At 33.1% G+C, this 15,355-nt stretch overlaps 1 protein-coding gene across 2 annotated transcripts; it reads right to left on the bottom strand.

Annotated features, from left to right (window-relative positions):
* Positions 1-5,311: 5,311 nt before the first annotated feature.
* On the bottom strand, positions 5,312-14,642 carry LOC148608643 (RING finger protein 215-like). Of its 2 annotated transcripts, XM_088544618.1 has the most exons (10): positions 14,308-14,642; positions 12,876-13,001; positions 12,311-12,382; positions 11,925-12,010; positions 11,230-11,284; positions 9,996-10,100; positions 7,731-7,841; positions 6,996-7,112; positions 6,556-6,658; positions 5,312-5,629 (listed from the first exon to the last, which is right to left on the bottom strand). In XM_088544618.1, the coding sequence occupies exons 1-10, from the start codon at positions 14,584-14,586 to the stop codon at positions 5,604-5,606; spliced, it is 1,080 nt and encodes a 359-aa protein (XP_088400744.1). In that variant the 5' UTR covers positions 14,587-14,642; the 3' UTR covers positions 5,312-5,603. The 2 variants fall into 2 exon arrangements, with proteins under 2 accessions (XP_088400744.1, XP_088400745.1); XM_088544619.1 differs by lacking the exon at positions 6,996-7,112 and having other exon boundaries at positions 5,456-5,629.
* Positions 14,643-15,355: the final 713 nt, after the last annotated feature.

Genomic DNA, 15,355 nt, shown 5'->3' with positions numbered 1-15,355 from the left:
TTTCAATAATCATACGGAAATCATTAGTATGACGGGCGGACGAACAGAACAAGCAGGCACAAAGATCACAAGATACATGGGCATGTACCTCGACTCGTCGAGCACGGGTTTACAATTATTTTTTTATATATGTTAGCCATATGCATGGTTATTGAAAGAAGAGTATTAACAAGCTTTATTGGAGTAAATAGAGTGTTGCCTTGAGAAGGTTTATGGTTGACATTTTTGACAAGTTTGTCTAGTAGATAACTTTGAGTAATCTTAATCTTTTAGAACAAATCGTTTGATATACACTTATATTGTCATTCTAGACATTTTGTTTCATTCGCCAGATTAAAAAAAACACAATTTGCAATTTTGAAGTATGATTCCCACACAATTAATCACAACTTTTGTTAATATTTTCATTCATGATTTTTATCAATTATTCAACAAGATTTAAGAGATAATACGTGTATATTAACAATAAAAAAACGTTTTATTTACCATTTAAAAGCAAAAAAAAAAAAAACTGAAACAATTTGTAAGTTTCGGCAACTTCAAGAAGTTGAATGTCGGACCATTTTGTGGAAACATAGAACACCTTAGTATGACTTCTCAAGAGATTTATTCTTGAAAGAACTTCCATGTATCTCAGTACCGTGTTAACATTGCGTTTTTCAATATAAAACGAACAAAAACAAAAAAAAGAAAAAAAAGAAAAAGAAAAAAGCAATAATTTTGCATTCCAGGTGAAATAACACCCAACGTTTTTTTGTAGGCCTGGTAATGAATATTCAATTTTTTTATTGTTACTAGGCTTAATAATGAGGAATGTTTTCTGCAACTTTCACATGTGGTGACGTTTGTTTGCCTCATAAACTCATAGTCTCCTTGCGGGACTTAATATTTTATAGAGTTTCGTTACAAAAGTGTCCTGTATAGGCCTGCAGGTACATGGTGACACTCTTAAGCTATTGTTAAAATTATATCGAACGGGTGATCACCATGTAAAAAGAAATAACTTGTCCCTATTTAGGTCTGTTCTTTGAACAAGCAAGAACGAATAACAGTTGTTATTGACTAAGCCTGGGTACGTTGTTATTGACTGAGCCTGGGTACGTTGTTATTGACTGAGCCTGGGTAAGTTGTTATTGACTGAGCCTGATAAGTTGTCATTGACTGACCCTGGTACATTGTTATTGACTGAGCCTGGTAAGTTGTTATTGACTGAGCCTGATAAGTTGTTATTAACTAAGCCTGGTAAGTTGTCATTGGCCGAGCCTGGGTAAGTTGTCATTGACTGACCCTGGTAAATTGTTATTGACTGAGCCTGGTAAGTTGTCATTGACTGACCCTGGTCAGTTGTTATCGACTGAGCCTGGTAAGTTGTTATTGACTGAGCCTGGTAAGTTGTTATTGACTAAGCCTGGTAAGTTGTTATTAACGAAACCTGGTAAGTTGTTATTGACTGAGCCTGGTAAGTTGTTATAGACAGAGCCTGGTAAGTTGTCATTGACTGACCCTGGTCAGTTGCTTTGACTGAGCCTGGTCAGTTGTTATTGACTGAGCCTGGTAAGTTGTTATTGACTAAGCCTGGTAAGTTGTTATTAACGAAACCTGGTAAGTTGTTATTGACTAAGCCTTGTAAGTTATTGACTAAGCCTGGTAAGTTGTTATTGACTGAGCCTGGTAAGTTGTTATTGACTAAGCCTGGTAAGTTGTTATTAATGAAGCCTGGTAAGTTGTTATTAACGAAACCTGGTAAGTTGTTATTGACTGGGCCTGGTAAGTTGTTATTGACTAAGCCTGGTAAGTTGTTATTGACTGAGCCTGGTAAGTTGTTATTGGCTAAGCCTGGTAAGTTGTTATTAATGAAGCCTGGTAAGTTATTAACGAAACCTGGTAAGTTGTTATTGACTAAGCCTGGTAAGTTGTTATTAACGAAGCCTGGTAAGTTGTTCTTGACTGAGCCTGGTAAGTTGTTATTGACTGACCCTGGTAAGTTGTTATTAACGAAGCCTGGTAAGTTGTTATTGACTGAACCTGGTAAGTTGTTATTAACGAAGCCTGGTAAGTTGTTATTGACTGAGCCTGGTAAGTTGTTATTGACTAAGCCTGGTAAGTTGTTATTAACGAAACCTGGTAAGTTGTTATTGACTGAGCCTGGTAAGTTGTTATTGACTGACCCTGGTAAGTTGTTATTAACGAAGCCTGGTAAGTTGTTATTGACTGAGCCTGGTAAGTTGTTATTGACTAAGCCTGGTAAGTTGTTATTAACGAAGCCTGGTAAGTTGTTATTGACTGAGCCTGGTAAGTTGTTATTGACTGACCCTGGTAAGTTGTTATTATCGAAGCCTGGTAAGTTGTTATAGACAGAGCCTTTTAAGTTGTTACTGACTGAGCCTGGTAAGTTGTTATTGACTGAGCCTGGTAAGTTATTAACCGAGCTTGGTGCATTTGTTTTGTTTCGCCATATATACTCTTTTTTCATGGTACGTGCATACATGTAAGCAATGTAACAGCACACATGTACAATGGTAAGCAATGTACCAGTACACATGTACAATGGTAAGCAATGTATCAGCATACATGTACTGTTATAAGCAATGTATCAGCATACATGTACTGTTATAAGCAATATAACATACATGTACAATGCTAATCAATGTATCAGCATACATGTACAATGCTAAGCAATGTAACAGCATACATGTACAATGGTAGGCAATGCATCAGCATACATGTACTGTTATAAGCAATGTATCAGCATACGTGTACCGTTATAAGCAATGTATCAACATACATGTACTGTTATAAGCAATGTATCAGTATACATGTACAATGCTAAGCAATGTATCAGCATACATGTACAATGGTAAGCAATGTATCAGCATACATATACAATGGTAGGCAATGTATCAGCATACATGTACTGTTATAAGCAATGCATCAACATACATGTACTGTTATAAGCAATGTAACAGCATACATGTACAATGGTAAGCAATTCATCAGCATACATGTACAAAATTAATTAATCAGCTTGTGAAAGCTTATTTCTACCTTTAATGAATTTAGTTAGAAAAAGCAAACAAGGCATCAATGTTTGTTGTCCTATGTCTTCTAAATATGGTAATTGTTCCTATGTAAAATAAATTTGCTGGATTGCTATTGGTGTATAAATCACTACAAGAAATAGAGAACCTGGACTCTAAACCCGTTGAGACAATAAACACCTGATGGTATGGGCAATGAATTACCACTTCAGCAATTTTCTTTCATATTTAGCATATTCATTTGCACATAAGTTTTCCAAACAAACAAATGCATGCTATGTATGTATTAGTGTTAAAACAAACCAAACAGGACTAGTAGTAAGTAAACAGAAGTTAAATATCTCAAAGAAAAATGTACAGCAATATTATAATCAGTATTGTAACTTTTAGATTTCACCACTGTCCAACATAAAATTTACAGCACGATCTGGTACAACAAAACCAGGAATGAGTGTCAATAAGATTTCATTGATATAAATTCTAGGTATTTATGCATACCTGTTAACTATTAGAACAGTTCATGTGGTAGATTCTCCCCCATTGACACAGCCACATGAGGCAGATTTTTACATTAAATCAATTTTTTTACATAAACATTCCATTATTTAGTATTTTACTAGACCAAGCAATAATTACTTCATACAAAATGTCCTACTATTACAATGGGAAAGATACATGTACAACTAACTGAATCAAACAACAACAATTCTTTTTACTTTTAAGAGAGGGTAAGGTTTTTTGTTCTACATACCAAAAAAAGGAAAACTTAAGTGTAAGTATTTGTAAGAATCAGGCAAAGTGGGAAAAATCAGAAACATGCATGTCAAAACTTGCTGGTCTGACAATATAATATCACTTAAGGACGCTTTCGCTATTTAAAAAGACCATTACTTGATCTCTGCATCACTGGCTTTGCTGAGAAATTTTTCAATAGAATCTTAGAAAAATGAAGTTTTTGACAGAGTTATATGCCCTTGAAATGTTCATTTTCAGTGCATTTCAATGAAATTGTAACTCAATAGGCCAGCATGATATGGAAAATCTTGTCTGTTTTCCTTGATTCTGATGGTGCTAATAGTCAAATTACATTATCAAAATGGTAGGTTTTTTCATATCATGTTTCACCTACTGCTTGATTCTTACAGGGACTGACACTTAATACACAAGTATGCATTGTACATTTGTATCTCAACAAACACTACAAAAACAGCAACAATGAAAAAAATGTATAACTGTAAAATATAGTAAATAAATACATGCATAAATAAACATTAAAAGTTTTGATCACATAACAGTCACAGTTACATAACAATCTAACATACTACTACATTTTATGTTTAACATTAAATATCAAACCTACAAAGGAAAAAAATGCAGCATGTGTATTTCATCTGATTTCAAAATATACAAAAAAACATACATTTATCATGTTTTCACATATTAAGGACAACAGTGTCACCCATTTGGAAAACACACTGGTAAGCTTAAGACTGAGGATTTATAAACTAATATGTTAAAATATATTTTCCTTATAAGTTTATAAATAAAAGGAAAGGATTTTGGAAAACATACATTTCTATGGGCTACTATATATACAACAACACCTGTTTCTATAATGGTCCTTAACATATGCTTATATGTGTCAGATTTAATACATATGTAGCATATTTTTCCCAGCTTTACAAATTAAACATGAAAAATTTGTATCACATTATCTTCACAATAGTGGTAAATTAACAAATTTAAAATTGCTATCTTAATTAAATATCCTTTCACCAAATTTCACTGCTGAGAATTGTCCCCAATAATTTTCACTAAAAACTGATAAAGAAGCAGAATCAGGAAGATAAAATGTATCAATATTATTACATCCCTAAACATTTTGTGTTTGTCTGTTTTCCATATATGGTCTTTGTTCCTGGAGAACATTCTTTTCATTTCCCCTGGAATCTTGGTTCCCTTGATGTTAAATTGACTGTTAGCACTATAGAAATTCTTTGATAACATTATAGATTCATTGGAGGTATATCAATCAACACACTTTTTTTACAAGTAATTCTTAAAAGTAATAAAATTCATAACAAATGCCGTCCTCCTCTGACAGTATCATGCTAGTCTCACAAAATGAATATCACATGAAGCATTTGAACCCATTACATTGTGTTTTCTCCCCTATTAAAGGATCTTCCCTCATGCATCTAATGATGCCTAAACTTTATATGTAGTAGTACATTGCTCTAAATGTGATAAACCTTCAAGTTGGTTGATCTCCCCTTCTTTTTTTTTTGCACATCTTCATTTAAAACAAAAGATATTTAATGATTAACTGAGTCACAAAAAGGTGAATTTTATATCTCTTAAAAACTTAATCACAAAGATTTTCAATGATGAACATTGGTCACACAAAAACTTAAACCTAGATATAGCCTAGACCAATGGTGGAACAAAACTTATCATACAAGATTATCATTAAGTCACATCAAGTAACATGTACTAATGTACTACATAATGGACTCTGTCTAAAGTACTTAATTGTCAAACTTCTATAGCTCTCCTGCTGCCCTTTCAAAGATAACCACCATGCAAGGTTTCTGAAACAGCAAATAAATAAATATGTTTTTTTATCTAAAGACGGCATAGGGTTCAAACAATGAAAATAACATACAATGTATACATATTGATGGCATGTGGTTCCAAAACAAAACTGGCTCACCAGTTTAGACAAAGGGGAGGTTCAGATATATACAAACACATAGAGTTTATGCTGTAAAGTGGTTCAGAGATTCCGATGACCAATTGCATTGAGTTCACCCTATGGATAGGTTCTGACTTACCAATAATATAGAGTTCACCCAAAGGTTCTGACTTAGCAATGACATTAAGTTCACCCAATGGATAGATTAAATCTTACCAATACCAGTGAGTTCACAAAGAGGTTCAGACTTACCAATGACACTGAGTTCACCCAACAGATAGGTTCAGACTTACCGATGTCAGTGAGGTCACCCAAAGGTTCAGACTTACCAATGACTAAGAAATCACTCAATGGATAGGTTCAGACTTACCAATAGCAGAGTTCAATGCCATGGATAGGTTCCAACTTACCAATGACAGTAAGTTCAACCAGTGTATAGGTTCAGACATACCAATTACATAGAGTTCAGCCACAGGTTGAGACTTACCAATGTCAGTGAGTTCATCCAGAAGCTCAAAAATACCAATGACAGTCCATTCATCCAAATGGTCCAATTTACTATGAGTTCATGTATAGGTTCAGACTTACCATAAATAGAAAGTTCACCCAGAGAGTAACTCTTATCAATGGTAGTGAGTACACCAGGAGGTTCAGATTTATCAATGATTGTGAGTGCACCTGGAGGTTCAGACTTATTAATGAGAGTGAGTGCACCTGGAAGTTCAGACTTACCCGGAGGTTCAGACTTACCAATGAGAGTGAGTGCACCTGAAGGTTCAGACTTACCAATGAATGTGAGTGCACCTGAAGGTTCAGACTTACCAATGATGTTAAGTTTACACAATGGACAGGTTCTGTTTTTAACTAGCCATGGGTCCACACATTTGGTATGGAACTCATGTGAACATGGAAGTACCCGCAGTTTCTACAAAATACAAGTGCTTTTCATTATTTTCCTTAGGTTGGAAAGTTAGCTGAAGCTTTTAAAGATTTGTTCCATACATTTGTTTTTAAAGTTCCTAAGTTTTTGTGAAATGCTGTTTACGGAAAAATAATGAACACATTCAGATAAATAAGTAGACCACAAACTGTTAACTTCTAAGTATTACAATTCATTAATTGTTTAATTTCAAATTTGGAAGGCTGTTAAGATATTAATATGGAAAGCCATATTTCTGGTAAAATATTTTTTTTTTTTTAATAAAATAACTATTTATTGTATTTTACAGAAGAGAAAACAAAGTCTACAGCAACTTGGTTACCTGTTTAGGACTGAACTGGTCCAGACATATTGCACAAATATCACCAGGAGAATCATATTTATACTTCCTTGTTTCCATCATCATCAGAGATTCATGTGCCAGTCTCCTCAGAGATCTCTGTTGGGCAAAAACAAATAATTTTTGGACATTAAAGAAATCATACAGAAATATCCATTTTGCCGGGCTGACTCAAATGTGATCAACTTGGCTAAACAGGAAGTTCAGGTTTAGCAGATCTAACAGTAACCATGTTCATAATGATGAAGTTATATACCAAATGAGCTATTCTTCAATGGAGAAGATGAAGTTATCATAACTTTTATGTTCATCATGCTTATTTTACAATTTACATATCAAACATGAATTGGAAGTTAGGGGATTTGGGGATTGACTATAAATCAAATATATCAGATAAAATAAGCTCTTTTTTCAAAGCTTAAATATGAATATGAAATTGTTCTGCCAATAGTGGAAGCTAAAAAAATGCAACCATAGTGTCAACAAATTACCAAGGAGAATACAGTATATCTCCTCTTACAAATACCCATATTCTTTTAATTCTTATAAAAAAAACTGATTAAATTGGAAAAAAAATCATCTTTTTAAACCTAAATGCAAAATAAGAATTGTTCTGTCTATAAGCCTAGAAAATGGAAACAAAACCATAAGACGTACGAATGGAGGTGAATGTACTACATCTTCTCTTACAAATAGGGAGATATTATTCATCCTTACCTCAGCATCATCAGGATCACTAAGATCTATGAATCTGGTCTTAATAGCCACTAATAACATCAACATCAACAGAATGGAATAAAAAAAGTTCCAGAAATTTGCTGGATCAGCCTAGAAAATATAAATTTAATAAGTTAACAAAATAATCGGAATTCACGCTCTGCACTATATCTTCTTTTTCTAACATTTGGAAAAAATAAGGGAATTTTTAAGGAAAAATTAGGGCTTAAGTGAAATCAAAGTGCTGTTAGCATTGGATGTTTCTGATTCTTGTTAAAACAGTACTATGTACACAATTTCAAAGATTACATGATGTAATTTAAAATACAACTGTAATAAATATGTATTTCTCATATAATTCAAAACTATTTTTCCTTAAATGTTTAAACCGAATATTAACCTTTAATACATATTTCAGAGGTATGCATACCTGTTAACCTTTGTAACATGTCATGTGGAAGATTCTCCCCTGTGGACAGTGTCTCATGTGAGAGATTTTTATATAAAAGCAAATTTTTTAATGTAAAAACATAATTATTTTGTATTTTGCACAGAAAATATAGTAATTTTAACCAAAAACCTACCACAATCTTACATTTTTCTGTGAGGTTCTACATTTTTCATTGATTTGTGGGATTCTTACCCCTAATGTGGGTAGTATGGATTTGTGTCCAGCTTAACACACATTTACAAATTTTGTTTCATATTACTTTTTCCACAATTGTTCAAAACCTGTCAAAATTTCAAGGGCAATAACGTTACCAAAGAGTCATCTGACAACTTTGATCCAATGCAGACTTCTGTAAGCTTTATAATGAGGATCATTTCAGCAATAAGTACAATTTGGCTAAACCTTATGGTTTTAGATATATATGCGAAAAAATTCTGTCTGACCCTTATTTTCAATTTTTAATAACAGCGGCCATGTCTTTTTTTGACAAATCAAAAGTCCCCAAATGTTCTATGCAAGATACCCCAAGAAACATTCATACCAAGTTTGGTTCCAATTGGCCAAGTAGTGTCAGAAGAGAAGATTTTTGAAAGAAATAACATTAAAAATAGCAAAAATGTTGAAAAGGGGCAATGACTCAAACATGGGTTTACAGATTAAAACGAAAATTTGACCATAGATAGATCTCATCATGCTGAACAGTTTGTCGTATGTCAAAATTTGGGTAAACCTAACAGTTTTGGAGATATATGCGAAAAACTACTGTCTGACCCCTACCTTCCGTTTTTAGTACTGGCTGCCACGTTTTTCGACAATTCGAAAATCCCCACATCAATTCTATGCAGGATACCCCAAGGAACATTCATACCAAGGATAAAAAAAACCAAAAATAATGGTTATTTTTTTCGCATTCTACCAACAAATTGTAAAAAAAAAGCTAGTATAAAATACTGAAAATTACATCATTACATGGCCGTAGCTACATGATGAGACAAAATACTTTTGCTTAGCCCAGAAAGATTTACGAATTTCAGCAGGGAGTTTGTGGGGCTGCACAAGGCCCCTAGAAGCTCTTGGATAATGGTACAAAATCCCACACATTGGCCATTTCCTGGTGTATTTCCATTAATAATGCTGTTATTTTTTGTATGATTTTTAAACAAATTTTCAATGGAAGAAAAACTTATTCCCTTATTTCACTGACTTATCAAATATAACTAGCAACAAGGATTCAATAAGGATGTTTTCCGTATTCAATGTGGTCCAATGGCTTCAGTAAAAAATGGAGTGAATGATGTTTGTCATTTAAACAACAAATACTTTAAACCATTTTCTGAAATTTCAGGATTTCTAAGAATCTGATGAAATATATTTTATACATCTACTTAAGTAGCTGTCTTTGTAAGAATCATGCAAAATCTGAAAAATGTGATACACCCCAAAAAAAAGCTGCATATTTTTATTTTTGTAATTAAGTTGTTTTATGGGTCTATATTATGAGATGTTTAATTATTCATTCTAATCTGCCTGCTCTTATGAGATAATCAACATTGAAAATCCAATAGATTTTATTGTATTTGAGTGTCATTTACAGAGTTATCTCCCTTAATTTTGAAATCTACAGTGCATTCTATACAATTTTTATCTCCTACGAACACAGGTTATATGAAAAACTGAATGTTAATTTCTGTTTACTGTGGCAATTCAAACAAAATATCAAAAATAAAAATATGTAGGCTTTTTACCCATGAATCACATTTTGCATGATTCTTAGCTGAAGTGTTAATTAACTGCTACCACATTGAATTATCTACCGTTTCTTCATTTCGATTCCCAAGGCAGACAACTCCATCCCACTCATGGTATCCTTTCCCATAAGTCCTGCCACAGGTGGACCACAAAGTCAAGGTTGGATATCTCTGTAAGATAAGATTTTATAATTACAGCATTCATAATACAAAATTAACTTTACATAGAATTAGTGATCTAGTGTGACAATTACTAACAAGTGGAGTGTAAATAGTTAAATCTTGATCACACAAGTCTAAGTCCTCAGAATAAGCCCATAGCTGTGCTCAAAATGTTCTATCAGCAACTAACAGTAGCCAAAAGTTTAACAAGTTGTGATAGGACAGTGGTTAGACATTCTTGATTAAATAATGTTAGTCATTGAGAAAGAGAGGAAAGTGTATGGACATTTTGAGACTTTAACTGATATTTTATCATGTGAACTTTAGATTGAATTAATACGTATAAGGGGTAAAACAACTATGTATTAGTCAAACCCCCTGTTCATGTCTATGTTATCATTGATTCATTATGTTTATTTCCTCCCTTTTAATTTGTCATTTATTTATTCATATATTGCCCTCTTAATTGTAAATGAACCTGTACAACTACCATTTTCCTCATGTGCCCTGGTCATCTTAATGGTTGTTTGTGTATATGGGTATGTCATGTGTACATATAACACCTTTTTGATTTGTACAAGTATGTGGTTAATATTGATTTGTTTTATTATCTGTCGTCCACATTGGAATTTCATTATGTATTTTGAGATATTTTGTACCTGTTCTCATGTTTTATATAGTTGTTTTACCCCTTGTACATATTAATTCAATCTACAGTTCACTTGATAAAATATCAGTCATAAAGTCTCAAAATGTCCATACACTTTCCTCCCTTTCCAAATGACTAACATTATTTAATCAAGAATGTCTAACCACTGTCCTATCACAAAGTGGTTGGACGCTAAACACACTGGACTTTTTAGGTGTTTACTCCAAATGGTTAAATTGGGTAACCCTTGCTTAGAGGGTTGTCAGACTATGAGAGAAAAACCACCTGGCCACAAACCACTGTAGGACAACATGTTTGCAAACAATTTTTTCTCTTCATATTCACAGTTACTTCCTTACTGAACAGAGAAATAGCAAAATCTTGCTTTTAATATGGTTGCTCTTTCTTTTATCCACAATTTGTTTACAATTCAACCATGCTTTGACTTGACATCTGTAACATACTTATGAACAACACAAGAAGACTTACCAGGATATTATTCTGGGTCATATTGATCCGTATACTGGCTTTACCTTTAATTTTACTGTAAAGGAAGTGCACTAGTGATTAGTAATCTAGACAGAATATCTAATAGCAACTGAAAAAGGCTCTTCCTAAACATAATTAATATGATTAAACTAATATCATTCAATGTTGAAATTAGAAGAGTTTAAATCAAAGTTTCTTTAATATGCATCAATAATTTTGCTAAATATTGCTTAGTAGGATAAAATCATGCAATAAATAACAGCATTTACAAAACCTGCATGTACAAAAAATGTCCTTGCAAGGATATCCTCACTAGTTTAAAACATGATCAAAACTTGTGAAATTAAAAAATGAACATGAAAGTTGTTCAATACCTCCATCTGCTCCAGGTGATAACTCTGTAATAAATTGTGGATTTTTTATCTTAAATTTTGCAACCTTTAGTAAAAAACTTAATACAAATATCATCTGAAATGTAGGTATGAGAATTACAGTGTGACTTGTGGGCACGAAGACAGTTTGATACTCAGCATTTCTAAGTTCATGTGTAACACTATGGCAGACAACAAAATATGAAAAAAAATATTGTAAATTTTATCATGTTCAACCTGCATACCAAACATTCAATATGTTAGGTAGCAGTGGAAAAAGACTAAACACTATTTTCCCCTACATGTAACACTAGTTGTGCAAACCTTTTAAGCACAGTGATCATATCAGTAATGTTCTCAACTGTCTCAACAATAATTACAGGACAGGAAAAAATTCTCTTCACTTCTAACTGTAAATTAAATATCAACACAAATCAGGAAAATATTCACTTCAGAAATACACATTCTTATTATCACAAGACGGTAAAACATTATCATAAATCTTGTGGTCAGCAGAAATATCTTCTGTACATACATTTGAATAGATATATCTTGCTTTTTTTGTGTGCTGCATAAATTGATAAGTTGAATTAATAAAAGTGTATTTATTGTTGGTTAAAATTCAACAAATACTTCACATTCTTAAAGACATTATCACATTTTTTTAAGAAAGATGGATGACAGATTTATTACTTGGTTGTGAATCTTACCTCCTTTAAGATGTCTGGGTTGAGTGTCAAGATAATGATAGCAGATGCCCCAAACATTAAGGCCTTTTGCATCTAAAACAAAGCAAAATATTAATTTAATGACAGATTTCTTACTTTCAGTTTTGTTGATCCTCATGAAAAATTCTTTTGGCATGTGAATGCTTGTTCTACTGTTTTGATTTGTTGATACTGAATGCTGAGGGGTCCTCATCCTCAACCAACTCGGATCTAACTGGCTTTTATTGTGCTATAAATATGTAAAATTATGTGACTTCTTGCAGGGAGGGTCAATACAGGTATGCTGTTATGGTGCTATTTCAAGAGTAAGAAAAATTGAAACTTAATTTGTTGAATGGTTGTAGATGCAGTAATTAGTACATTTCAACTGGTGCACTTAAGGTCTTCCCCATTTCATTTAAAAAAGATACACATATATATCTGGCTTCATTAAAATGAAATGGATCACCTCCATTTTTACCATATTGAAATTAGTAACATAAAGAAAGTGTGAATAGTAGTGATAGTCCACTATTGACATAACACAGCCATAGAAGTACTGTCATACCCTATCTATTACAGACGGACAGCCATCCTGCTGAGTTCCCCTCTCTGGATAATGGAAGACAGCAATCCAGCCTTGTGGTAGTCTGGCATATCCCTCTTCATCATTAGAACCACAGTCTGATTCAGGCTAGAGTGAAGATAAATAAATTCAAAAAATATTTCAGGAATATTTTATCAAGGTAATAGTCAGTAGTCATTTTATACCATAGGTTCTTTTCATAAAGAGGGATCAAGGTGTTGATGAGCATCCATAAGGATCCTGTTGAACAAAAACACCTAATTTTCATAAGACACACAATTCTAAGACTGAGGTATGTCTTTCATATATATCAGTATTTACATGCCAAAAAAAAACAAAAGTAACTTAAAATTCCTTTGATATTTTGATTTTCCCAAGGGAAAAAATAAATCTCAAATTTCAACTAGTCAGCAGGACCAGCAGACTTTACAATCCACTGGTCCTACAGAAAATATATTGGTCCTGCAGAAATTGGATGTGAGAAAAAAAATGATGAAAATGATCATTTATTACCACAAGTACATATCTATTTAACAATCAATAATGTATTCAAGGTCTAAAAAACTAAAAATATCAAGTTTATCTGTGTCCTCATCACTATCGTCTTTTACCATAAGGAGCCTAAGTAGGTCTCCTTGCTCATTCCCCTGAAACATTCTAGAGTTCAGTAGCACTGGTGGGGTCAAAATGCTGAATGTCTTGGGTATAGATCAGATAACACGTAGGCGTAGCTTTGTTCTCCAGTCTCTTTTTACATCTTTTCCCATTTGCTGTTGAAGACACTATCTCGGAATATTTTACATTACTATTATCCCCCTCTAGGCTCTAAGAGGTATTAACAGGCAAGGCGCAAAACAACTAATGTGGACACAAAGTAAGATTCAAATCCAATCATTGATGAAATTTCAACAAACCACCGGACTAGTCAGTTAAAAAAATCTATGTGTCAAACTGGAATTCTACTTGGGGGTCTGTCTAGTGGACTGGCATTAATATCGACCTGTTTTCCCATAAGATCAAAGTATGGTAAAAGATTTAACAAAAAATCTTAAGTATTTTTTATAATTAAACTCGAGTCCTGACAATATACAAAACTGAAAAAATAAAATGAGCTTAGATTGCAGACCACTATTGATTCCCCAATTCAATTTCTTTTTTGTTACTGTATTGAGTAGAGTTGTTTGTAATCCCTTTTGTGATTAGAGTTGTTTGCAGCTGACCATTATTGGAAATCATCCCAAAGTAACTGTGGGAACTCTCATTCTATAGCAAGCGCTCTAACAGACTGAGCTGGAGTCAACTTTCTAGTGCAGCTGATTAAGGCAAGCTATATACCTAGCATATTTCAGCACAATAATTCATTAAAATTAAACTGCTAAAGAAGAATAATTTAATCCTAATCGATAAACCATACCATATGTAACCTTCCATTAGCCTTGGCAGTCTTCCCTATAGTTGAGAATCTTCCTTTGATGTGCCGTAGAAGTACATTCTCCCCATCATCTCTCATATTGACGTTTCTGTTGTCCTTACCAGACAACTGAGGTTGTCCACTAGAAAACTCATATTTGTGAATATTAATGACTGCAAATTCATCTTGAACTGACAGAACTGGAGTCAGTGAAATTAGATGCAAAAACACTGCAATAATTTTTGAGTTCCTTTGCCCAGGACTGCAAGAAAACGTCAACATCTGGAAATCCGTCTGTAATGTTGTGATTAAATAGGCCTTATAAGCCTTCTAATTGAAGAGTGTTTATAATAAGATTCATCCAAAGACCATTTTTTTTTTAATTCAAAAGAACAGTCATGAACAATTTAGAGCTGATATGCATAATACCATGTGAAAATTACTTTTACAGAAATAATTAAAGAAAGAAAAATAGCATGTATTTTCCTTTCGTCCCCTTACAGATAGTGGTAGCTACTACTTCACATAAAAAGTCCATTTGTACTAAAATACTCAGAAATATATCTATTAAAAACATTTTACAAAAAAGCAAATATAATCAATATTTTCAATATAACAAGAACAGGTTTGGTGAATATGTCAAAGAGACAACAACCCCAATGGAATAAATATGTAAGCCCAAGGCCACCTATTGTTCTTCAATAAGCAACCCAAAACATCATTATATATACTCAAGTAACATATAGATAAACTAGAGGTAAAAACTAATCTAGACATACTGAGGCCAGAAATTCCTGACTTGGGACAGGTGTGAAAAATTTGTGGCAGGGTTAAAGTACTTTGGTGTGATCATAACCCTCCCCCTTTAAAATCTGGCCACAGTGGAAAAATATTACACAATAAAACATACTTTGCTACTTCACTCATTTAAATGAAGGTGTTTTATTTTTCAAGGCAAAATATCTCACTACTCGAATACAAATTTAAAGGTTTTTTTTTTTAATTCTTGAACTTAAACATTTTCAGACCTCAATTTTGCCCTTTTAGATTC

Source organism: Perna viridis, chromosome 9 (assembly GCF_037379345.1).
Source record: "Perna viridis isolate PV_CMFRI_1.1 ecotype Kerala chromosome 9, ASM3737934v1, whole genome shotgun sequence".
In the NCBI taxonomy this organism is placed as follows: Eukaryota; Metazoa; Mollusca; class Bivalvia; order Mytilida; family Mytilidae; genus Perna; species Perna viridis.
The sequence above is the reverse complement of the archived record's forward strand: the minus strand, read 5'-3'. Positions and strand labels throughout refer to the sequence as shown.

Coding starts and splice junctions, on each gene's coding strand:
- LOC148608643 (XM_088544618.1), bottom strand. CDS start 14,586: ATGTTGACGTTTTCTTGCAGTCCTGGGCAAAGGAACTCAAAAATTATT. Junction 12,383..12,875: donor GTCCGTCTGTAATAGATAGG/GTATGACAGTAC, acceptor GCTTTGTTTTAG/ATGCAAAAGGCCTTAATGTT. Junction 7,842..9,995: donor GGAATCGAAATGAAGAAACG/GTAGATAATTCA, acceptor TATATTTTCTAG/GCTGATCCAGCAAATTTCTG.